The 27,166-nt window shown below is 30.9% G+C and overlaps 1 protein-coding gene across 1 annotated transcript; it reads left to right on the top strand.

The window, feature by feature from the left end:
• The first annotated feature begins 23,852 nt into the window (after window positions 1-23,852).
• LOC109153236 (phytosulfokines-like) lies at window positions 23,853-24,490 on the top strand. The gene is made up of 2 exons (XM_019301092.1): window positions 23,853-24,035; window positions 24,268-24,490. Exons 1-2 carry the CDS (start codon window positions 23,934-23,936, stop codon window positions 24,400-24,402), a joined length of 237 nt encoding a protein of 78 aa, XP_019156637.1. The 5' UTR covers window positions 23,853-23,933; the 3' UTR covers window positions 24,403-24,490.
• Window positions 24,491-27,166: the final 2,676 nt, after the last annotated feature.

Here is a 27,166-nt window from a genome sequence, read left to right as displayed (position 1 = left end):
ATATAATAACAAAATCCCGGAATATTAATTTTCCGCCCAATTCCTAAAAAATCTCTCTTCTCTCTTCCCTATAAAATATATTGATTTCTACTTTCCCATTCGTACAATAATTCTGGGTTAAAGTTGTGATGTGTCAAAAGTTCCGCAAGGCATAAATTTTGACTCGGTTGTCCGTTTTGGACAAATATTTTTGAAATCGCGTATTTTTTCGAGATCTATCCACCGCAAACTGCCGTTGGTGGTTTGGCCTACCAATTTCTAAAAAAAATGCTTTATTAAATAGTTTTAAGAAAAAACTATGAGAACCTTATGTTTTACTAATGAATTTTTAAAATTTTTAATTAAAAAATTGTCCCGTGCATTCTTTGATAATCTCTCTTTATAATTGGTCAAATTATTTAATTATGGTAAATTAGGAAATAATTAATGATGGTAATAGAAATCTGATGAAGAATATTAGAATTGAAGAATATTTAATTATTGTTGTATTATTATTGTGACTCACGGAATAATATACAAGAATATTTAATTATGGTTATATTATTATTGTGTGCCTCACGGCCATTATATACTAACAAAACTTGAAAAGAAACTAATAATAATAATAATAATAATAATAATAATAATAATAATAATAATAATAATATAATAATAATAATATAAGTGGTAAAAATAATATTTAAAAGTAATTAAGTGTTAATAATAGTAAGAATATTAACGTAAGAATTATAACATAGAATAAATTGTAATAATTAATAACTATAGTCTAGGATTAAATTTGAAATTGTCAGATAACGACCTTTGGTGAAATTAACTCTTTATGGATTTAAATATTCTTAATATATTACAACAATTCCATTCCGTGCATCGCACGGGTGAAAATACTAGTTAAATTAAAGATGAAATTATAAACAAATCTATTACTCCCTCTGTCCCATTTTATGTGTCTTACTTTCCTTTTTAGTTTGTCCCAAAATGTTGTCCACTTTCCAAAATTGAACATCACCATCATTATACTTTTTTCAAATTACCCTTCTAGCTTTTGCTTTCTTTATTGTTTTTATTTCCAAAAGTGAAAAAGTGAGGGGCATAATTGGAAAGTGCATAACATTTACTTTAATTCATTAAAAAGCGTGCAAAAAGTAAATGAGACATCCAATTCGGGACGGAGGGAGTACATTATTTAGAGATTTTGTAATATAATGAGTAGAATTATATTGTATTAGGGATAGGAAAGTATCTGTGCTATAATTTTAACGCACAGTTAATTGGACAATTATTCGTTCAAATTCAAGCAAGAATAACATCATAAAACATAGGCTCTGTTTGGAAAACCTAGCTGAAAAGCTATAAGCTATGAGCTGAAAGCTGAAAAGCTATAAGCTCGAAGCTGAAAACTGAAGAGTTGTTATGATTGAAAGTGTTTGGTAAAAATAGCTTTTTAATAAGCTGATAAATGTAAAAAGACTAAAAAAGACATTGATAGACAATTTTAATATTGTCCTCGCAAGTGCACGAGTTATTGTATAGCAATAGCGTGCAAAAGCAAGGGTCGGTCCCACAGGGAATTAGTACAATGCAATTTAATAAAAATGCCATTTAATGAACTTAAAATTAAAGTAACTTGAAAAGATAATTGAATAACTATGAAACAAAATAGAAGAAATAAAGACTAGGAACATGAATAAATTACCATTACTAACACTGCGATTTAGGTTCAATATTACCAATCAGTACACAATGTTCATGGTAAATTCACCACATTCTTAGAACAAATTAATTAGCAAATTATGGTTGAGAGATTAAAAACAATTATCTCCTTAAGCAATGTCATTAAGAATTAACAATGAAGAGATTAATCATGGACAACTCAATCCAATCAAAAATTGCAATACCACAATCATTCGAAACCAACCAAATAAATTTACTAAGCAACAAATAATTATATAAACTGAAATCCACAAATTTGACGTACTGAAAGGGAAGATAAACAATGGAAGGGAAAGAAGACAATAATGCAAAGTCAAACAGTTCTACCAAATTTAATAAGAAACAGAATTGACGTTAAAGGGATTTCAACCTGGTTTATATAATTAACAAATGTGAATTGAAGAAATCTAGAAGCCAAATTCAAGAAAAATAGAAAAGAACCAGAAATAATGCTGAAGACTAATTTGCTGAATCAGGTTCGCCGCCGCTGAATGGAAATCTCCTCTGCCGCCTCCGGATTTCGTCCAGAGTTAACTGATCTTTGCTTTTATCGCCTCCGGAATTGATCCGGGGTGAATTGATGATCCCATGATGAAGATTAAGCCTCCCTTTTATACACCCAGCTTAACTACTCCTCCGGTCTATTCTACAATCGCTCCACCAATCTCGTCGAGAAGTAGCCGCAGAAGACCGACTTTGTGAATGTTCCAAGCACTTCGGAGCCGACGCCGGAAATTCCTCCATCTCTTATTCATCGTTCGCGAGACCGTGCAATTCTTTATTACGCTGTAAGTCGTCTTGGGCCTAACTTAATATATCAAATAATAATAATAATAATAATAATAATAATAATAATAATAATAATAATAATAATAATAATAATAATAATAATAATAATAAACTTATTATAGATCATATATAACTAATCTACACTTATTAAACTCCTACTGATCATGTACTACTAAAACTAATTAATATTATTATTATTAAATTAGAATTAATGAATTATTGGACTGGCAGAATTTAAATAATAAAACAAATTTAATAATTAAAACAACCTACAATTGCATAATATTAACAAAGCTACTAATAACAATAATAAATAAAAATAAATATAAAATTAATTAATTATTACAAATTAACTATAAAATGATTATTAAAATAACCTAAAAATAATGTTTATCAGACATCTTCATAAAATTTAAATTAGTTTATTTACATATTAAAATTTAATATTTTGTCTTTAAAAAAATTAACATTTTGAAATAAAACTATTAGCATAATCATGATCTAGTATCTCATAATGAAGTAGCAATATTGTTGCAAATCTCACAATAATAATAATAATAATAATAATAATAATAATAATAATAATAATAATAATAATAATAATAATAATAATAATATTTGCGGTGAAAGTTGCAGATAGAAGAGAAGAAAAAAGATTTTAATTGGGAAGGATAAATTATGTCATTTCTTTAAAATAATAAAGATAAAGATGAAAAAAAAGTTAGAAAGCTAGGAACTTATTTTGAGAACATTACCAAACAGAGCTTATAGCTTATTAGGAGCTTAAAATAAGCTATAAGCTCCTAAATAAGCTCTGCCAAACAGAGTCATAATCGATCCAACCAATTTCATGAATTTCACTATATAATATTCGTTGTTATAATTTATATAATTGTATATCGATCTAAATATTTTTAAAATATTATAACAAATTCATTTCGTGTAACGCATTGGTGAAAATACTTGTTAAATTAAAGATGAAATTATAAAAAAAATATAATATATTATTTAGAGATTCTGTAATACAATAAGTAGAATTGTATTATGGATAGGAAAGTATTTATGCTGTAATTTTAATCTAAATTATTAATAACCGATTATTTTTCATTTTTCGCAAAATGTTCCTTATATTCATTAGATTAATAGTAAAATAACGACATGTAATTTTAATCAAAATTATTAATAACTGATTCATTCACCCCCCCCTCCCCCTGCCCCACCCCCCACCTTTTTTTTTTTTTTTGGCAAAATTTTCCTTATATCTATACTATATATAAAATCATGCCGCAAAAGGCATTTCTTGTGGTCATTTTAATTTTTTTTTTTTTTTGGGTTACAATTATGTATTTCATCACTAACTTTTAGCTAGGGTTAATAGTCGGCAAAAATGTAAAGCGCGTGTGTGTATGTATATACTTTTCTTTGTTTATAATTTAAAATTTTCCTTAGAAGATTATTGGTTAATAGCTTCCTACTTTTGCACCATAAGTAAAGTTTCTACTATTTTTTTTTTATTTATAAGGAAGGGGATACCTTACATATACATACTACTTACCTCACTCTTAGGGGAGCAACTACCAGTGGACTACAAGCCACTTGGTCTAAAATTCTCTTCATCCATTCATGATAAAGTTAAGATGGAGATAAAAATTAGGTAGGCAATTAATATGAAGAACCAAAAAAAAAAAAAAAGTTGGGAGGTTTATCTATCTTTTTTATAACATTGACTCAGTGACTCACAGGGTTAGGAGTGCTTAATTATTTCGATCGAGCCATTAAAATAAAGACTTTTGTTATTATTATAATGTATTCGTTCTGTCAATGATTTATTGGTTAAGATCTCAATTAAGATTGTAAATATATATACAAAATAAAAAATAAAAACTCTAACTTTAATTAATAATCAAAATTTTAGTAGTTTTGGCACGGGATAAAGGGGCTACTCTTACCTAATATCGTATGCAACAAATTCAAATTTTATCCAAAATAATCTTATGTGAAATAATTTTATATAGATTTAAAAGGAAAAAAAAAAAAAAGGATTATAGGTTGCCTTGTGTTACTCGTGCCATTTATCCAAGCTAAGTAAAATATGAAACGAATCATCGTAAATAGTGCATGCTTATATACCCTATAAGCCGCCACTCCGGTTCTTCCTTTTGTAAGGTATTTAGGGAAGGAAACTCTATATCTTATTGATGTCATGCATATGTTTCTATACAAAGAATTATACAGAGATGAAATGCAATCTTGTAGCTACATTAACGACCACAGAGAATAGTTCAAATAAAAAACTAAATATAGGAACCAACCAACACTAACATTAAGCTTTAATTTATCACTTTTATGTACTGGAATCCACGAATAATATATAAAAGTTAACATACCATAATGATTAATTAAATTGATTATAAGTTGATATATATATAACATTTTCGTTTTATATAATATAATTTAAATAAATTTGAATTATTGAATTAAGTATTTGCATTTTTCTAAAATTAAATAATTGGATATTTGGATTTTTTTTTGGGTTAAATGTGATGTTTGAAAAATTATTGTTATTTTGATTTTCAAATTCTTGTATTTTTCATATTATAATTTATTTTATTTTTAAAAACTTATGATCCCTCATGAGATTTCCATCCAATGATCTAATCCATTATTGATAAATCAGATTGGATTAGATCCACAATCTTAGCTAATTAGATAAAAATAAATAAATAAAAATCAAATCTGTGAGATTGGATGTGAAATATATATTCTTTCATCCGCTTTGCGACCATCCCTACTTAGCCTTTAGCATATAAAACCTTGAGTAAGGTTTGCAGCTAATGAGACCTAAAACCTTCAATTGGCAATATTTGAAAAAATAGATCAATATTCGAATTTGGAGATACATTTTTATCTATTTTTTTTATTATAAAGAAGGAGATATCCTACATATACACATTATTTGCCTCAACTGAGCTTGAGACCTTACACCTCCCACTTAAGGGAACAACCCGATACCAGTGGACTACAAGCCACTTGGTGCGTTTTTATTTATTAATACGAGCAATTCAACTCGTTTTTATTTATATTTATCTCCCTTTCTCTCTTTATATATTTGGACTTTGGAGTTGAAACATATACTACATGACTAAATCAAAGATGAAGTTGGTGGGTGGACATCTCCCAAAAGCTTACGAGCAGGAGGATCTGATCTGCAACGAGTGATGGGACTACAACCTCTGCGGGGGCGGCCGGTGCTCGGCGGCCCCAGACAAGCTGCACCTTTGCATGGCGGCGGAGAAGGTGGCCATGGATGAAGGTATTCGGCGTCTACTACTGCCACCTCTCCCAAACATGCGAATGCGATTGCTACAATAATAACCCCAAATGCAACCATTCCTCTGTTCATCATAGCCATATATAGATAGCTACCAGATCAGATGATGAATGAAATAATAAGAAATATAGTTTCTGTGTCGTGTTACAAAAACACTTCCATAAAAGCGAGCTAATTAAATTTCGGGTATAGTCAGAAAACCCCGATAGCTTTCGACGGGTAATACAGAAGAGCCTAGTTGAACGCAGGCGAACCCGAATTAATGTATGAAGAGAAAGAAGAGAAAGTGTTTTTGTTGTGTGTTCTCCCTGAAGACTGGCAGGGTATTTATACTGCATTAGTGCAACAACCTTAATAAGTATTTTTGATTATTATTCTTTTTCTATTAAATGATTATTATTATTCCAAAATAAGTATTATTATTATTATTATTATTATTATTATTATTATTATTATTATTTCGTAATTAGCTGATTATTATTATTCATTAATAAGTAGGGAAAATGGCACTTTTTCCCCCTATGTTATATGCTTATATCACTTTTTCCCCCTGAGTTATTCATGCATCCACATTTGCCCCCTCAATTATTATAAAAGTGGCGGTTTTTCCCCCTGATAATATTAAATAGACATTTTTACCCTTAAATACATATTTTATTTATTTCTCTTGTTCAACAAATTATTGTTTATACGTAGGGATGGCCACGGTTCGGTTCGAACTGAACCGAACACTATAGCAATCAAATAAAAAAAAATTCGGTTATGATTCATAACATAACCCAATATTTGGGTTTCCGTTTATTAAAATTGTGAAGTGGAAAAAAATAGATTCTGAACCGTGAACCAGAGGTTCAAATCGGAACAACTACTAGCAATAGCTTAAAATTAGAATTATAATATTTGCAAATAATGTATGTTTTTTTCGCATTTATATTGACTCTCACATATAAGTATATATAATCGCGATTTGGTTTTTATTTTGAACTGTTGGTTCAAACATTATTTTAAAATTTTATTTTTTTATTTTTAAAGTATTCTAAATTCAACAATTAATGTATTTTATTTTTTCAAATTGTGGTTATAATTTGTTGGAGAAGTAAAATAAAGGAAATATTTATTTTAAGGGTAAATATGTCCATTTAATATATCAGGGGGGAAAATTGCCACTTAAATAATATAGGGGGAAAAAGTGCTATAAGTATATAACACAGGGGGAAAAAGTGCTATTTTCCCTTAATAAGTATTATTAATTATTATATAAAAGTAAATGGAAATTACTTAATAAGTACTATGGATTACTTATTATTATTATTATTATTATTATTATTATTATTATTATTATTATTATTATTATTATTATTATTACCATCAATTTTAGCAAGTTTCCTACTTATGTGACAACTGATGGCATTTTTAATTATTTTTAAATAAATTTTAATAATAAATTCCAAAAAAAAAAAAAAAAAACACGACGGGGTGGCGGCCGCCGGCCACCCCTTTCCTCCTTTCCCCTTCCCAATTAACCTACAAATCACATATATCAACAGTTCAACATTCTTTGAATTTGAATTCCATAAGATACATTAGCTACTTAATAAATACCAATAGATTATAATTTATAATACCACAGGCAAAAGCCTCTTCCTTGATACAGATACAGCAGCAATCAAATTCGATCAAAATTCTGCTCAGCAAATTAAAAAAATAAAAATAAATAAATAAATAAAATCTGAGAGCGCACTTCTCATGCACGCTTTCACTATCAACAAGTAGAATTCAAAGGGGGTGACCGGGTGATTGTGAAAATCTAAATAAATAAGCAAATCACCGACAACAAAAGATGGTACACAACCGAGAGCTGATATCTTTAAGAAACAAATAGGAGAGCTGATATTTTTTTATTTTTTTTTTAAAATTTATTTAAAAATAAATAAAAATGTCAACTCAGCTGCCACGTAAGCAGGTAACCTGCTATCAGGTGAAATTGCATACATTTGGGGTCTAATTGCACTTTTTTTTTTCGTTCAGGCCTAATTACATTTTCAAGTTACGTTCAGTGGCCAATTTGAACCTTAATTTATTTGTTGTATGTTTTTGGTTGTGCCCGTTGACTCCTAACCGGTGAATTGCAGATAATTTTAAAGTATCATCTAAAACAATATTATAAAAAGTATAAAGAGATAGGCCGGCAGAAGAGTTCAGGAACCATAATTTCATTACTCCATCTTCACAATATATTTCAAGGATATAGCTCTTACAAATAAGATAATGAGTACTAATAAACACAATATATAATGTCATTAAATAAGACTTTATAACATTATTTTATTTTTTTAAACATATGATCCGTCATAGGATTTCCATCCAATGATCCAATCCATTATTGATAAATCAGATTGGACTAGATCCACACTCTTAAGCAAATTCAAATTTTTTATTTTTTAAACTTATGATCTAACGGTTGAAATTGATTCAGGCAAAACCTTCAATTAACAAGAAAAAAGATCAATGTTTAAACTTGGAGATAAGTTTTTATTTATTAATACGAGCAATTCAACTCATTTTTATTAATATATTTATTAATACAAGCACATAATAAAAGTGGTCTCCCTTTCCCTCTCTATATATTTGGAGCTGACACATATACATGACTAAATCAAAGATGAAGTTGTTGGACATCTCCCAAAAGCTTACGAGGAGGATCTGATCTGCAACGAGTGATGGCACTACAACCTCTGCGGTAGGGGTTGGCCGGTTGTGGCGGCGGACAACCTTTGCCACTGCATGTCGGCGGAGAAGGTGGAAATGGTTTAAGGAATTTGGCGTCTACTATTGCCACCTCTCCTAAACATGCGAATGCGATTGCTACAATAACCCCAAATGCAACCATTCCTCTATTCATCATAGCCATAGCTACCAGATCAGATCAGATGATGAAATAATAATAATTTCTTGGAATTTGTATGGAAGAATGTCTGTAGGAACTGACGAAGGTTTGGTAGCAGCAGGAAGAGTGCGAAATATAGCTCGCTTCTATGTCCGTGTTACGAAAACACTTCCTTAAAAGCGAGCTAAATTTCGGGCAATGGTGCAGTCAGAAAAGAGATGAACTTCAATATTATTGATGTGAAGTTACTGGGTATAAATAGTATACAGAGAGAGTTAATAGTTAGGGTGTTGCAGCAGTTATTCTAAAATAGCTATTCTAAAGGAGAATAATTAGAACAACATATTGATAAACAACATCAACCACACATATATTAAGGGTCAATATTTTTTTTTAATAAATTTACTATTTAATCTTGATTTTGTGATGTGACAGTATAGTACTGTATCAACTAATAATGATTCTAGCACAATGAGCCTACTAGAAAATCAAGCATGCCTTTTATAATCAATATATCCAAACACAATTCTATTTAGTATTTAATATATATATATATATATATATATATATATATATATATATATATTACAAAATCACCAAATAATATATTTGATTTGTTTATAATTTCATCTTTAATCTTATTATCTAAACTTATTGAGGAATAATAATAATCAGTCAATTAGTAAATAATAATATATAATTAGTCATTAGAAAATGAAAAGAGTTAATACCATAAATGGTCCTCTGACTACGAGGTACTACTTCTTTTAGTCCTTAACTTTCAATTCGACCAAAATACATACCTTAACTTTTATTTTTGACCACAAATAATCCTCCGTTAGTCTTTCCGTTAAGTGAGTGTTAAATTTAATGGTATAATCGTCAAATCAAAGAAAAAATAAAATAGTTAATAATAATAATAATAATAATAATAATAGTAATAATAATAATAATAATAATGCCAATACATGAATTTGGAATAATACATTAACAAGACGTGTTGCATATCTTGGATGCCATTGCTTTTTCAAAATAAATAAATAAATAAATAAAGTTTGACTTTGTTATGATGCCGAGATTTCATGTATCTAGCTTGATTATTGTGTTCAATTGTTTTTTTTTTTTAAACAAAATAGATATAAGGTAGTAATGCATAGACGTTCCCTAATAGTTCTTGTACGTTAAGTCTTCTGCGAGTTTAAAAATATTCGGCAATTCCACTGAGATTTAACTATGGTCTATTGGTCTTAACTTAGATATATCTCTATTGAATATCATACTTCATTTGCTCCACATACATGCCCTTATTGATAGACTCCACTTATAATCTAGAAGCATGTCGGTCACCCTTATCTATCTAGAAACTCGCAGATCTATCAAAGCAGCTTTCAACAAAACCCAAACAAACTTCAGAGAAACGTAGCAGAGTTTATGGCTTCCAAGAACAACCACCATAACCTTTGGTTTCATGATATGCTTGACTGCCCAATTCATGGCATCTCGGCTCCATTTGTTTCGCCTTGCATCCACGATTTTAGTGATATTTTTTGCCTTTGTTGTTTTAAATGGACTTGTTGTTGACTATTTTATTTTTTTTCTTTTATTTAACGATATGATAATATCCATAAATTTAACACTCACTTAACAAAAATACTAACGGAGGACTGTTTGTGGTAAAAAATGAAAGTTGAGGTATGTGTTTTAATCGAATTAAAAGTTGAGGACTAAAAGGAGTACTACCCCAATAGTTAGAGGACCATTTGTGGTATTAACTCTTTTTTTTTTCTTTGATTTGACGATAATACCCTTAAATTTAACACTCACTTAACGGAAAGACTAACGGAGGACTATTTGTGGTCAAAATTGAAAGTCGAGGCATGCGTTTTGGTCGAATTGAAAGTTGAGGACTAAAATGAGTACTATCCCAATAGTCAAAGGGCCATTTGTGGTATTAACTCAAATGAAAAATAATTAGTATTAATATAAATTTTATTATTCTAACACATAAAGTACATTATACGTTATTCTAACTTATAAAATACATTATTTTAACACATAAAATACATTAATCTAACTCATAAAATAGCTTATCTTACCCCAGAAATTTTATTATTTTTACATATAAAGTACATTATATTATTCTAACTTATAAAATATATTATCTTACATCAAAATGTTCACTATTTTAACACGCGCACGGAACAAATTTTTTATTTTTTACATCAAAATGTTATCATTTTAAATTGTGATCCACACAATAATTTGCCACGAACAGGGCCATTCAATGCATGAGACAAGCGTAGGCCCAAATAAAATTGACCAACGAGGTGGCTCACAAAGGTCCATGAAGTTTCCAACCTGCCGCAGAGCAGGCCAACAAATAACTCTTCTGCAAATTATATTACGGAACAATGTAAACTAGGCAAATTATGCCCTGGACCCGTGTCCACAGTGAATTGTGGACACGGGCCCAAAACGACGTCGTTTTTTAAAAAAAACGCGTCATTTAGTTAAAAAAAAAAAAAATTCGCGCGCGTTTTGCCGTTAACGGCGTTATTTTTTTTTTGGATTATGAATGTACAGTTATGCCGTTATGAATGTATAGTTATGCAATTATGAAATTATGAACACAGAGCTCTAACATTATGAACTTACAATTATGAACATATATAGTGATAAAATTATGACCATGGAGCTTTAAAATTGTGAATATAGAGTTTCGAAGATTATGAATGTACAGTTATGGAGTTATGAATCTACAGTTATGGAGTTATGAATCTACAGTTATGAGATTATGAATCTACAGTTATGGAATTATGAATGTACAGTTATTGATCGAATTATGAACAAAGAGCTCTAACATTATGAACTTACAATTATGAACATATAGTGATAAAATTATGAACATAGAGCTCTAAAATTGTGAACATAGAGCTTCGAAAATTATGAATGTACAATTATAGAGTTATGAATGTACAGTTATGGAGTTATGAATGTACAGTTATGGAGTTATGAATGTACAGTTATAGAGTTATGAACGTACAGTTATGGAGTTATGAATGTACAGTTATTAATAATATAGTAATAAAATTATGAACATATACTCCTATAACGAAGCGGTATGAAATTTAAAAAAAAAAAAAAGAGATAACAGTGCCTAACGGCACTGTTACACGTGTCCAGCAAGCATGCTGGACACGGGTCCAACGCATAACGATTGGTAAACTACGTATAAATGTTATTTTTAGCATACTGATATTCATTTTAATTGCATTGAAATTTCATTTTTTAGTAATATATCAAATAATAAATTTTTCGTACACAAAAATGAACATTTAATGTATTAAAAATAAATCTGTCATTATCAAATAAGAACATCCCTCTTCTCTAAAAAGTGAGGATAGTTCATAACCGTTAATCGAGATTCATCTATCAATGGGTGAGGGTCTTAGTAAAAAAAGATTAAGTTAATTTTATAATTACTGCAAACTTAAAAATTTGCAATATATATAAAACTGACCTTGTTCCTTTTCCTATATATTATTTTTCAGCAACCTTCAAACATTGATCTACCCAAATTGATATATCATATTATTCGTCATGTTTTGTCTGGGAACTTATCCTCACTTGAAATGTCAAATATAGGTAAGTAAACTTAAAATTAAATGTTTATAAATTCAGTTTTGACATGTAATTATGACTATGGTATAACTTTAAGAGATATTTGGTTGAAAATTAACAAGTTTTTATTATGGATTTAAAGTATTGATTTTATAAACATGTAGTTAACCAATTATGTACACATAGTACCAACGTTGTTTTTTGCTGTGCGAAAATAAAAAAATAAAAAAAGCCACTAAAGACACTATTTATGCATGTAAGTTTCAAAATTATGTCATTTTAGACCGGAGACTCTGGTCTACGATATAACAATTGCATTCTGTAACAACCTAGTTAGAACTGCTTTTGAATTTATATTAAGATATTTAAAATTTATTTTTCATTATAAGTCTAAATTAATAAAATATTAATATTACATAAATTAGAAGAGTCCAATTATTATTTTATGGACCATGGTTCACTTTAAACATTAAATTATTGGCATAAGGTTCATTTTTAGCATACTGAGGGATGATCCATCAGTCTCGCATAATCAAATGAGAACGACACTATAGGTGAGAATTATGGACTAATATGATTCGTCGATTTGGGATGATCAATGACTAGGAAATAAGGTAAAAGAGGAGCATAGTCATTTTCATAAATATTACAAACTTTCAAAAATTGTAATATTTATAAAAATGACACCATCCATTTTTTAATTTTTCTTTATTTTCAACCGTTAAATTTACTAGATGGAGTTAGAATTTGTCTACAGTTTTCACCTGAAGGGTAATTCTCATACAACCAGACCCTATAATAAAAGGTCATCTGAACCCTCCTTATATAAAAGGTCACTTGACAACCAGACCCTATATATAAAACTTACCCAACCTTTTTTCTTCCCACAACCGTTTTAATATAATAAAATAGATGGTTGGATCAAATTAATCAAATCACTTTTACATGAGACCATATTTTCAATTGAATCCTTCCTCCCACAAAAAAATGTTAACAGTGAGATTGATTGGATAACGCATCATCTTTGGATTCGAGTTATAATTTCACTTAACTTTTTTTTTTTTTTCTATATTAAGCGATGGAGAGGCGAGTGATTTGATCGGAGCCGTTGATGATGTGATAATAACCTGAGACGACAGCATCATAGGAAAAGCATTCTACGTATTGTTAAAGTAGCTTTAGTTTGCCACTTTGGCGTTTACTTTTGTTCCAATTTGTCGATGGAAAATATATCAAAGCATTGAACCCACTTTTTTCTGTTGATTTGAAGCCCCTTTTGTGTGTGGAGATTCACTCCATATTTGTCTTGCTTATAATTACTCTCAGCATGCAATCATTCTTAATGAGGACTTCATTGTCCAGATTGTGATTTTAAATGCAAATCTGATCAAATTTGATTTTTTTTTTCCTTTTTAAATGTTTGAGGAAAATGCCCGAAATGGTGATGAGTCGTAAAAGTAAACATACTTACCAAGAAAAGGATTAATTTTCTATTAAAAATGATAACTTAGAATTGAAGAGAGAAGAGAGTAAACAATACTAAAAGAACTTTCATTTTTATATTAAACAATTACCCTAATAAATACGAAAAATTTAAAACTTGATCTATTTTAATTTCCTGATATTATTAAAAATAAAAAACAAACTAACAATCAAGCATAATTATGGTTGCAGTAGGCACTAGTCGGACACTTGGGCAGCGCCTAGCGCCGCAGGCGCAAAAAAAATAGTGGCAGACTTGCAATTTGACAATTTTAATGAGGCTGTTTTCAACATTTAATCAAATAATACGTCCAAATAAATGAAATAATGATAATTCATAAGTCATAACATCAAAACAATATTTAAAAAAAATACTCAAAAACTTCAATCATCGGACGATTGGACCAGACAACATCAGACGAAATCGACCGACTAAGCACCTAATAGTGAAAGCGGAACGGTATAGAGGCGCCTAGGCGCCGTCTAGATCCATTTTTACAAAAGTGAGCATAATTCAATACAAATACTATATATATTAGGTTAGTGGAGTGGAGTAGTGTGAATTAGGATATAGGAGTCAAATGATCCGAAATCTTGGACCGATCCAACTAGAGCAGAGTGATGAAAGAAAAGAGACTTATTTTTTGAGGTGCCTGGTTTATAAAATTGTTGGTCAAAGGTTTTCATTTCACTCTTCTCTATCATTTTTTTTATATAAATACTATTGATTTTATTATAGTGTAGTAAGGGAATTCATAACTATTTTTTCAACTAAGACAGGGAGTAATTTGGTGTCATTGGACCACAAGGTTCTTGGTCCTATCATCTCCTTTAGTTTATAGGAAATTAAATTCACTATAAGAAAGTATTATTCAGAAACTTACCTTATCGATCTTGTGATCATAATCAACAAAAGACCATAAAGAAGTAAATTAACCTATGTTGTCAAAATTTAAACCGAAAAAATCACATAATTGACCAGTTCAAATTCAAAAGATTCATAAAAAGTTATCATATAGAATCCAACTGAAATAACTAAGAGATGAATTGAAATTGCATATTCATTAATATATTCAAAAGCCATCATCAACACAACATCTATTTCTCAGTTGCTTAACGATTGACACAACAAAACAACACAACCTTCTTCTCTCTCCCTCTTTTTTTTTTTTTTTTTTTTTTTTTAAAGTATATATATAGAACTTTTGAGAATATATATATATAATATAATATATATAGATGAACTTACCAATAATACAGCTAGCCCTTTGGATTTTTATTATTATTACGAATCATTATGGCACCATTGATCTGTCCTGAGCGAAGCCTCCATAGTTTTCTTCCCTTTACCGCTCCGCCGTCTGCCGCCGCCGTCGTGCCGCCGGATATTGCCGTCGTTTTGGATGAGCGGCAGGTCATTGGCGTCGTCCTCCTCCTCGTGAGTGGCGATGCGGATGCAGGAGCACCGCTCCAGCGACGCGAAGAACGCGGTGGTGACGCCGTTGAGGAGCCACATGGCCACCCCGTCGACCTTGCCGCAGGCCGGAGACGAGGAGTGGCGGCCCACGGCGGCGCCGCCGGCCCTGTTCTCGTCTCGCAAGTTGAAGAAGGTGGCGCAGTTGGTGGTGGCTGCCATGAAGATATTGAAGAGAGAATGGATCTGGGCTGGCTGGGAGAATTTAAGCTAATAAGCTGTGTTTCCCCCTTAGCTTCCTTCCAATATAATTAAGGATGTTAATTAATTAATTACTAAAGCTTTCTTTTATGCTTTTCCCCCACATATGCTGTGTCAATCATAATGAAATATGAATTTTATATTTATGCATACCCTTTGTGATCTGATCTGTATAGTATGACCAATTTGTACATGTTTGTGGTATATCACAAGATAGGGGCATGTATAAATGTTTACTTTTTTGTCTTGAGGATAAGATTCTCCTTCTCAACTAAAAGCGGGCCGATATTTTTTATGGGCTCCAAGCAACACATGGACCATAGTGACCTTTGGTATGGCTCTAATACTAAATTGAAACATGTGTTTCATCTCAACTAAAAGTTTAAACTGATAGTTGGATTGCACATTTATGTTTATGCTATATTATAGGCTCAACACTCCTCATTGAGGATTCAAATTCCGGTATTTGTTGGGTCATTACATACACTTAATTTTTCGATCACTGAATTATGTCTGGGACACATATTAATAAAGTTTGAATTTTCTTGACTATCAAATGCTATCTTATTACTTCCACACCAAACTCTAGCTACTTTTATTCCTTCCTTTCTCTTCATCTAATATATATAACCAAGACATGTGACAACTGACAAGGCTTTATGTACATTGTTACTATCCAGCCTTGAGAGTGAGGTCATAGAAGAGCTGAGTTAGGTACAAATGCTTCACTTGTTGCTATAATATCCAGCCTCTAGTGCAGTTAGTAGAGATGATCAAATTAAGTTGGTGCAAAGTGCAAACTATGTAAGGAAGGACAAAATACTGTGCAAAGTTGTGTTTTCTTGTCAATAGTTTTATCATGAGAATCTTCCCAGGTGCAGTGATTGGTCCTTGGGTGCATGCAGGCATGAGAATTGAAGTTTTATTGGTTTAGGGGTGTTTGGTAAATAGCTGTTAGCTGATTGGGTTAGTGGATTTGACTAGTTGATAGTATTAGTTGTTTATTGTAGAAAGATGTTTGGTAAATTAGCTGTTAGTGATAGCTGATTACATACAAAATGACTTTCTCAAAAAATTGATCGATTTTAGTGTTTTGAAGCAATAAACTGTTACAAAAAGTTAATTAATCAAACACTCATATTAATTGTTTAACCAAGTCAAACAGTTAATAATGGCCAAACAAACTAAATTTGACTAGGCTAACTATTTTACCAAACGAGGCCTTAATTAGCTGCAGGTATAAATGCCTTTTCCACACTTCTCACTATCTACTCATTTCATCCTTACATTAGGGTACATCGTGACCTAAGTTTGTTCTTTTAGTGATGAGTTTTTGAGTTACGAAGGAAAGTCGCAGTTACTATCTAATAATGTGTATTAGGTAAAACTTTTACTTTGTGACCCTAGCTGGCAAAAGACTATGAGGAGGTAAACCAGTCTTATTGGTTGCTCATAGCTGAACTGCTCAAACTAAGAAGGTTTATAAATTGTTCCCACCGAAAATCAAATTTAAAACCTTGTGATTAGCAAGCCAGCATTCTAATTAACTTACATTCTAATTAACTTGGTTGCAGTTGCCCCAACATAAGTGTTTTTTGTTTCCTCCAATCATGTTTCCACTACAACTTCCTTATATGTATTGTGTGTGGACTCATGTAAATTTGCCACTTCTACTTGTTTGCGGATTCTTCAATACTTTATCTAAGTACTGCGGAGCCCACGTTGATTTGCTAATGGTTTTTATGGTCATGCAAATCTTGCAATCATAGTGCCCAAGACCCCACAACCTAGTGTTACCTACTTATTATGATTTTATGTTCGCGTATTATAAGTTTGATTCTCAATTTTTTTTAATCGTATAAAAAAAATGATACTTTTATAATAATAACCAACTCGATCATGTTATTCTTTGAATTGGAATTTATTGTCAAAAAAATCATATTGGATTAAAAAGTAGACGATTTTTGCTGAAATCAAAAGCTAATTAATTTAAGTGCAAGGTGTATTTCATGAGTGTTTAGTTCTTTTGATTTGAGGGTATGATAATATGTTGGTTAGTGGAGATATTGATATATGGTTATATTTGTGTTAAGAAATAAGAATTCATAATTACTCAGCTTATGATCATTTCCAACAAATAGAAAAAGTCATTATTTTTTCTAATTGAAGTATGAGATTGTTTTGTGAATTTACCATACTATCTAAATGTTCAACTGAAATATGTGGTCCGTCATCCCAACTAAAAATTTAAATTGATTGATTCTTTTTTATGGGCCAAACAACATGCACTACTAAAAAAAACATATTTACTAATGGGTTAATAACTACACTTAAATACCTACGAATTTCTATGTTTTACGTACGGATCGAAAATCTATTGATAAATTAAATACTTACAAATTTCAATAATTTATCAATGAATTTTTCATTAATAAATTTGATTTTTTCAAGTAGTGACTTAACTTTTTGTTTGGATTTAACTCTGATATCAAATTGAAGAATGTGTTTTATCTTAACTAAACTATACATCTATTTTTTATATTACAATATGTCAAAATATTCCTCTCTACCATGTGACAAACTTTCATCCAAACAAATTAAACTCAAGTCTCAATGGTTTGACTAATACCAACATGTTCAATTTAAAAATCGACAATGACACTTAATTAGGTGACAACTTCTTGCATTTAAGTAGTATTCTATTTTACAACTTTTAGTAAAACCGATATAAAGTAAACTGAGTAACTAGTAACAATATAACTTTAAGTTCATAAATTTTGTAATAAAAAATTACTGAGGGGCAATTCTTATCCAAGTTATCAGACAATTGACTTGGTAACCACAAAGTTTTAAATTTGACCAGTTGTTTCGTAAAAGCAGTTTATTAACCTTCTTAATTAATTTGACCTAACCCAAAGTGCACCTTTCAGACAGTGACTGCAAACTTTTTCGTAAATCAAAGTAATAATTAATAGTTGAAGAATCCTTTTTTTGGTGGTGGATGTTCATGGAATCAATCGGCGGACACCTAATAATATTATACATTTATACATATACACACACTCACTCTTAGAACATAAAATAATGGAGGGACAAAAAAAATAAAATAATAATAATAATGGAATGGATGTAGACAGGAAAGGGAAGTAAATAGAGAAAGCCAGTGAGGCATGTCCCAAAGCAATGATGAGATCCAAATGTTGTGAGTGCCTTTCATCATGCCCTCGATCGGCCTGCCCTATTTTTATAATATTCTAATTTAAATTTATATATATATATATATATATATATATATATATATATATATATATATATATATATATATATATATATATAGAATTGAGATAATGTGAGAATAGGTTTCTTGATGAAACATGAGAACTATTTGGGTTTGTTTATTGTAAAAGAATAGATCGATAAGATTTATACTTAAATTAGAAATACGATATTATTTTTGTGCATATATTATATAACTTTTATTGCATCATCAAAAAACAAACAACATACTTTGGAGAAAAATAACATCACTTTAGTCCAAACAATATTGCTTTGGTGAAAAAGCAACATTGTATTGAAAAATTTACCAGTCTTTAAAGGGGTATTTGGTAAATCTAAATTGTTGACCGGCCATTTTTTGATGTTTTGACTCGCCATTGTTTGGTAAATTGTAAATTAAATGCAGCTTTGAGCAACGTTTTAAATTAGTTGACAAATGGGCTAGACTCATCGACCCAAGCACTTCAAAGCATTTAATGGGCTAGACTCATCAACCCAATTCACTACATGACAAATTAGATGATTTTTTTACATTTAAAAAAAAAAAAAAAAGTAGAAAACATTGTGTTTGCATTGGAGAAGATCAAAAGATGATTTAAGCACAACCTGGAAGGTGTGGTTGAGTGAAGGGACTCATCCATCCTTAACCAAAGGTCAAGGGTTCGATCCTTATCTTTGGCTTTGGGAATGGAGCAACCTTAAATTCAGTAATGGCATGTTTGGTTCATGGAATATGTCGGGAATGGAATAACATTCCTTAGAATAGACCTATTCCATCGTTTGGTTGGATCATTTTGTCATGGGAATAGCATGCCTAGGAATGAGCTATTACCTTCGCAAGGGTAATAGCCATTCCTAGGGGGGCCTTGGTATTAGCTATTCCCATGCCCTTGGGAATAGCTTTTATACCAAAAATACCCTTTGCACATTATATAATATTTATATTTATTTAATAAATATAATGTATTATATAAATGTATATATTTAATTAATTATAATTTTTATCTATCAATATATATATATATATATATATATTTAAATAAATTATTTGTGTGTGTGTGTGTGTGTGTATATATATATATATATATATATATATATATATATATAATTAACTGTATAAGACTCCTTAATTATGGAGCCTTGGCTCATAAATTAAGTAGTCTGTCCATCTGCATGCCTAGCGGATAGGCATTGCAAGCTTGCCTAGCGGATGAGCATTGCAATTGAAATTATGGAGCTTTGAGACTCCTTTTATAGGAGCCTCATGGCTCCATTCCTTACTTCTCAAATCGATGTGGGATAAGTGAGAATATAAATATAAATATAAAAATAAATATGTATTTGTATAATAATAATAATAATAATAATAATTATTATTATTATTATTATTATTATTATTATTATTATTATCATTATTATTATTATTATTATTATTATTATTATTATTATTATTATTATTATTATTATTCTCTCTCTCTCTCTCACATGCATATATATGTATATAAATAAATAAATAAATAAATATATATATATATATATATATATAACATTCAGTATATCATAATCATATTCATTATTATTATTATTATTATTATTATTATTATTATTATTATTATTATTTATTATTATTATTATTATTATTATTATTATTATTATTTTTTTTTTTTTTTTTTTCTATAAGGGTATTTATGTCTTTAAAACCTATTCCATTTCTATTCCTTTAACCAACCAAACAACAGAATACAATTCCTATTTTATTCCTTACCTATTTCATTCCTTGTGGAATAGCATTCCTATTCCCTTCAAATTCATTCCGTGAACCAAACGTGCTATAAGGGAATTAGTCATTGTGTTGACGGTGAAAAGGTTCGTGGCTACCAGAAGCGACCGTATAGTATGGTGTGTGATCGTGATCTTTAGATAGCAGAAGTTTTTGCGATCAAGGAGGGCTTTGAGAAAGATTTTAATCATAATAATTTTATTATTGAAACTGATTGTTTAAATTTTTGTCTTGCTTTTAATTCTCATACTTTAACTTCTCATATGTTGGTTTAGTCGTTAACATAGTGTCACTCTTTGGCTAGGGACATTGGGAACATTTCTGTTCGCAATGTCAAGATGTCAGTGAATCACGTGGCTCATGTGTTTGCACGATCAATGGTTCCTCGTCTATCCTGGGTTCGTGGGCTATCCCGGTCGCTTGCTTGTATTGCTGAATTTTTGAGTTCTTAATGCATTTTTGCTTCATTTGGTTTCAAAAAAAAAAAAAAAAAAAAGGTTAGAGATTTGACAGTCAGATTTTGTGGGTGCTTTATGAAGATATATATAAACATGACTATTATTTTTTATGCGTGATGTGCAAAAATTGATATTCAATATGAGTACTCTATATTAAAATCTTAGATTTATTTAGATTTTAAATATTAGATTATAGATATTTATAATAAATAATAATAATAATAATAATAATAATAATAATAATAATAATAATAATTATTATTATTATTATTATTATTATTATTATTATTATTATTATTATTATTATTATTATTATTTAAACCATTTTATAAATTTGATATTTACTTTGTATATTTTAGGAAATAAATCATATAATACTCCAATATATAATGTCTATATATGATTATCATTAAAGAAGATAGAAAAATATATTGTGGATGTATGTGCATGACAACAATAACTGAAAAAGAAAAAATAGACATAAATAAATTGAATTACTTTCATTATATTCACACCACCCTCAAGCTTAAGAGATAAGGTGATGAACCACCACGCCAACCATGTTGATTAGTTTTTATTTTAATATTAGATACATTAATGCATTTTTAAAAAAATTGTTTCTAAAACCTTTTTAATATAATAATTTAAAAAAAAAAACAAAAAAAACTCTTCAAAAAATTTTGATGTGGTATAAATAGTAGCAAGGAATGTATATATAGCTAATTATGCTATGAATTGAATCTCTATATAAATTTTTATTTAAAAAAAAAAAAAGAATCGTGCATTTAAAAAAAAAAAAAAAGAATCGTGTATATATTTTTTTTCCTTAAAAAGGAAATTAAAATAAGAGAAAATAACACTTTCCCCCCGAGTTATATGCTTGCATTTTGTCCCCCTGAATTATTCAAGTGGCAGTTTTTCCCCTGAAATGTTAAATAAACATATTTACCCTTAAAATAAATATTTTATTTATTTTTCTTCTCCAATAAATTATGACCACGATTTGGTTCAAATCGAACAGACACTATAGCAACCAAACTGAAATATGCCGATTACAATTTAGAATTGAAACCCGATATTTAGAGTTTATTAAAATCGCGAACCGAAACGATTGGTGGATGTTCCGAACTGGAAAAAAAAATACATTTATTGCTGAATTTAGACTATTTTAAAAATAAAAAATAAAATTTTAAAATAAAGTTTGAACCAGCAGTTCAAACTGGATCTAGAATCGTGAACCGACGGTTCAAAATCAAAACCAAATCGCGGTCATATATACTTATATGTGAGAAGCAGAATAAATATAAAAAAGAACATACACTATTTGTAAATATTATAATTCTAATTTTAAACTAATGCTAGTAGTTGTTCCAATTCGAACCACCGGTTCACGGTTCAGGATCCAGTTTTTTGATTCATGATTTTAATAAACTGAAATCCAAATATTGGGTTCTAGATCTGAATCATAACCGAAAACTTTCAATTCGATTGTTATAGTGTCCGGTTCAGTTCGAACTGAACCGTGGTCATCCCTACGTATAAGCAATAATTTGTTGGAGAAGAAAAATAAATAAATGTTTACTCTAAGGGTAGAAATGTCAATTTAATATATCAAGGGGGGGGGGGGGGGGAAACCACCACTTTTAAAATAATTGAGGTGACTAATATGCATACATAAATAATTCAGGGAAAAAATGTGCTATATACATATAATTCAGGGGGAAAAGTGTCATTTTCCTTTAAAATAAAATAAATATCTAGATCATAAAGAATCCAACAAATTCGAGAAAGAAAAAAAATAAAGGCTTAATCGTATCTGGTGGTGGGGTATCAAACACATGTAGATTATAGGCAAATAACGGATGATTTTCAGACATCTTATTTAGTAACAGTGTACACTAGTTCACCTCTATATTAACTTGTTTGACTAAATATGTCTAATCCAGATAAAAGACTTCCCTATAAAAATAAAAAAATAAAAAAATTCAGACATTCAACCAAACACTAAATAATTAAAATATTTTTCAAAAAATGAATCTTTTTTAGAAATTATTTTCCAAAAAATATTTTCCAATTTTAAAATGGACCTTAAATTATGAATATTGTAATACCCTCAATATGCTCGTGCTCTAAATCTGTTAGAATATTGTGTCGATATCTTCTAAATCTAGAAGGTGACTTTAATTTTGGTGATATGAATGCACTTGTCTATATAAGGGTATAGATTAGGCATACAACATAAATTTCTCATTTACTACATTGGAAAGTATGAATTACCCTTGATGCGGTCTTCACAAATAGGGTTTGGAAAATGAATATAGTCATCATTCTATTTATGGAATATGAAATTTATTTATTCTCATTTATTATTTTCAATCTCTATCTGTTTAACGGTCCAGGTCCCTGTTCGCTCCGAGAGTGGTGGGAGTTGGCCGGGGCAATCGTTGCTTCCTCACGAAGAGAGCTCATTTACCATATGAGGTATCACCCAGGTTCAATTATTTCTAATTAAGATTATTTCCATATATGTAATTAATTACTTACAATTGACTACTACTTTATTGCTTATCAAATACTTTGACTGAGGAAGTGATTATGCGTTTTTTATTTTGACCTATTTATTCTCTCATTTATTAATAGTTACGGAGTATTATTTGTTATTTATTATTGCGATTGATATTGAAAATGGAAATTATCTTTATTTTGAGAATGGCAATTATCTTTATAAGAAATAATACTTATTATGCCATATATGTTTCTCATTGATTGACTATACCAAAAGAAGGGTAATGATATGCCTAATACAGACCAATCCAATCCTATAAATTCACCCTACCACCACCACTTTAGTTCAACATTTCTCTCCAAAAAAAAACCCAAAGAATTGTTTATCTCGGAGAAGACCAAAGAGTTGAAGAATAAAAATGTCAAGAGTAAGTTGTATCATCTTCCTGGCCTTCCTCCTCTCCACCACTCTTGTATTTGCAGTTCGTCCTCTGCAGCAGTCCACTCAATTGAATGTTCAAGTAAGCCCTTTTTCATAATCATAAACTTAAAGTTATCGTACGTGATGAAAACTGTTACAATATAATGTAGTATCTGTCCATACATATTTTCTCAATCTATTGAAGCACAAAGAGTCAATGCCCCCATTGGAGTTCACACCTGTGACCGCGTAAATGGGAGATCAGAGTAACAGTTATGTCACTTAACCACCAAGGTTTTTGGCTGAATATTAACTTTTTTTTTTATTTGCAGGGTGTTGGTGCAGAGATTGAGGAAGAAAGGTGTGGGGGTTTGGATGAAGATGAGTGCTTGAAAAGGAGGACATTAAATGCTCATCTTGACTATATATACACACAGAATGGCCCTTCACAGAATGGCCATCCATGAATGTGGCTGTATGTGATTTTATGCAAAATATATATGGTGTCATGCTAATAAGTTTTCTCAATATAATATAAGGTTTATGGATAGATTATGGGCTTTGGCGTTCTCACCTTTTGTTATGGTTTTCCTGATAAAATGATTATTATATATATGGTTTCTAAAACCTAATATGTTTGTCTTACAAGTGTATGTGAATGGATTTTGATTGTAGATTAATATGTATGTTGTATTACATAAGATTATGATGATGGTAATAATCTCACAAATCAATAAATACAATCATTATCTTTTTTTAGTGACGATGAAGAAATCACTTTCGGATAAGTCACCAGTCAAACTATAAACCATACTAGAAAGGTATGTGCGATGGATTTAACCGATAGAGTATTAACAAGAATCAAACTTGTAACTTTCTTGTTCAGAAATCATGTTCCACCCACTTGACCACATCTTTTGAAATATTTGTGTATCTTTGTATCAATTACAACCAAATATAGTACAAAACAAAATCGCTAGCCACTACTTTAGCATTTGCACAAGGTAAACCTTACTCTTGCGTAATAACTTGCAATACAGAGTATATGTATATCACAAAGAAGAATCAAACCTTGGGACACGATTTCTTTTCTTATGGAGAAACACATGGTACGGTAAGAAGGAAGTTGTTTGATCACTTTAAAGGAAGTAACCAATCAAGATAGGATGGCAAATTATGCTCTGCATCTGTATGCACCATGCATGGTGTATACGGATGCACACCATAACTACTCATGAATGCAAATTATGCCGTGGAAACGTGTTCACCATGCTTGGTGAACACAGTCTCAAACAGTGTCGATTTTACCGGAAAAAAAAAAAAATTTAGTTAATGTGCTGTTAACGGCGTTTTGCATTCTATGTTCAGACTATGAATTCACATTTATTAAATTATGGCTTTTCTGTTATGAGATTATGAATTTACAGTTATGTAATTATGAATTTTTTGTACATTCATAATCTCATAACAGAAAATTCATAATATCATAACAGACAATTCATAATTTCATAACTACACATTCATAAATCCATACCTGCACATTCATAATTTATGAGTGTTGAAGAAACTTGCGCGAAGAGGAATTGAAACCGCAAAATGTGAATATGAATAAGAAAAGGCGCGCTGTTAATTTAAAAAAAAAAAAAAAAATTGGTGGAAGATAACGGTGCCCGTAGGCACCGTAACCGTTTGGGACCGTGTTCATCATGGATGGTGAACACGGTTCCATGGCATAACGATTGAGGTCATGAATCACGTGGCTTATGTGCTTGCACAGGCAATGGTTACTCGAGGGAAACGAGGAACAGGAAGAGGATGACGAGCCTAATCCACTGGCACCCGCACGAGCACGAGGAAACTCAAGGGGACAAAATGAAGAGTCTGTCAACGAGCGCATCCTCGCACAGCTCACCCGGCAAAACCAAATCATGGACGAAGGGTTCTCGTCCCTAATCCACGCGACACGCGCTTTAGATTAGAGGGTGGCAGCAATCGAGACCATCATGGGCACTCGCGGGGCAAGTTCGGGAGCAGGAAACCAAGGTAGACCCGAACTTCCCAATCACCAAGAGTCACTTGAAATCCAGTCTACCCCAGCAAGGACAACACGTGGGGCCACGTTCCTAACCAGGAGGCCAAATACAGAATGTCCAAGGGCGAAAGAATGGGTTGACGCACCGGCTTCGGGGACGAAGCCTCTTGTAAGGGGGGGAGAGTGTAACACCCCGTGTTACGGCCCCTAAAACCAATTAATCATTTAATCAATTACCCAAAAGAAAGGACTAAATTCTAATAATTAATTAAGAAAAGGCCCACCATAGTCAATAGTCAATGGGCCTTTATCCCTAAACCCAATCCCCTAGTTCTAGAAGGAATAGAACTAACCCTAATTAGGGACTCTTAGGTATATAAATAGGGGGCATAGGAGGCACCTAGAACCCACTCTCACCACACAAGAAGTTCCAAGAATCCCCCTAGGAGAAATCAAGAAAGAAGGAATCTTAAAGAAAGACCCTTTATAGCCAAGGAAATTAATTAAGGCTAAGAGGTAACCCATGTCTCAACAAAACCTATTTTCCTTGCTATAATTATCTTCTTTGGCCTCCTCTCCATACTTGTGTCTTGATGAATCGTTTATGATATTGATGATATGTTCTTGATGATTGTGAGATGATTTTATGGGTGATCTTGATGATCTTGATGATGATAAGAGGTTCTTGATGATTATGTGATGTTCTTGATGAATCTTGATGTTTTGGTAATTAAAAGATGAACTATGGTTTTATTGATTTGAATATGATTAGAGCCCTAGGTTAAAATTGGGAATTTCATATGGTGTTATTCTTGATATAATTGGGTGGGATTTCACATGTTCGGGTGTTGATTATGTTTAGAAGTCATGATAGGATATGTGCTATATGATTCTTGCTTTTGATCCGTTAATTGTCTACATGGTGTCATCAATTGCGTTTAAAAGTGTCTAAGCATGGTTTCGGGTTCCACAACGGATCCCGGGACGTTTATTTTGGTAAAAAGTCAGTGGGGGGTAGGTGGGGGTAGGGGGACCCGCCACCTACCCGCCGCCCGAAAAGGGCGTCGCCGGCAGCGGGCAGCCGGCGGGCAGGCGACTGCCCGCCGGGCACCCGCTGCCCGGAAACTGGTCGCCGGCGGGTGGCCTTCCACCCACTGGCTTCCCCGTTTGATGTTTCCCCGACCCTCGTGGTGTCCCAA

This window comes from Ipomoea nil, unplaced genomic scaffold (assembly GCF_001879475.1).
Source record: "Ipomoea nil cultivar Tokyo-kokei standard unplaced genomic scaffold, Asagao_1.1 scaffold2480, whole genome shotgun sequence".
Taxonomy (NCBI): Eukaryota; Viridiplantae; Streptophyta; class Magnoliopsida; order Solanales; family Convolvulaceae; genus Ipomoea; species Ipomoea nil.
This window is presented reverse-complemented; position numbering and strand designations above follow the sequence as displayed.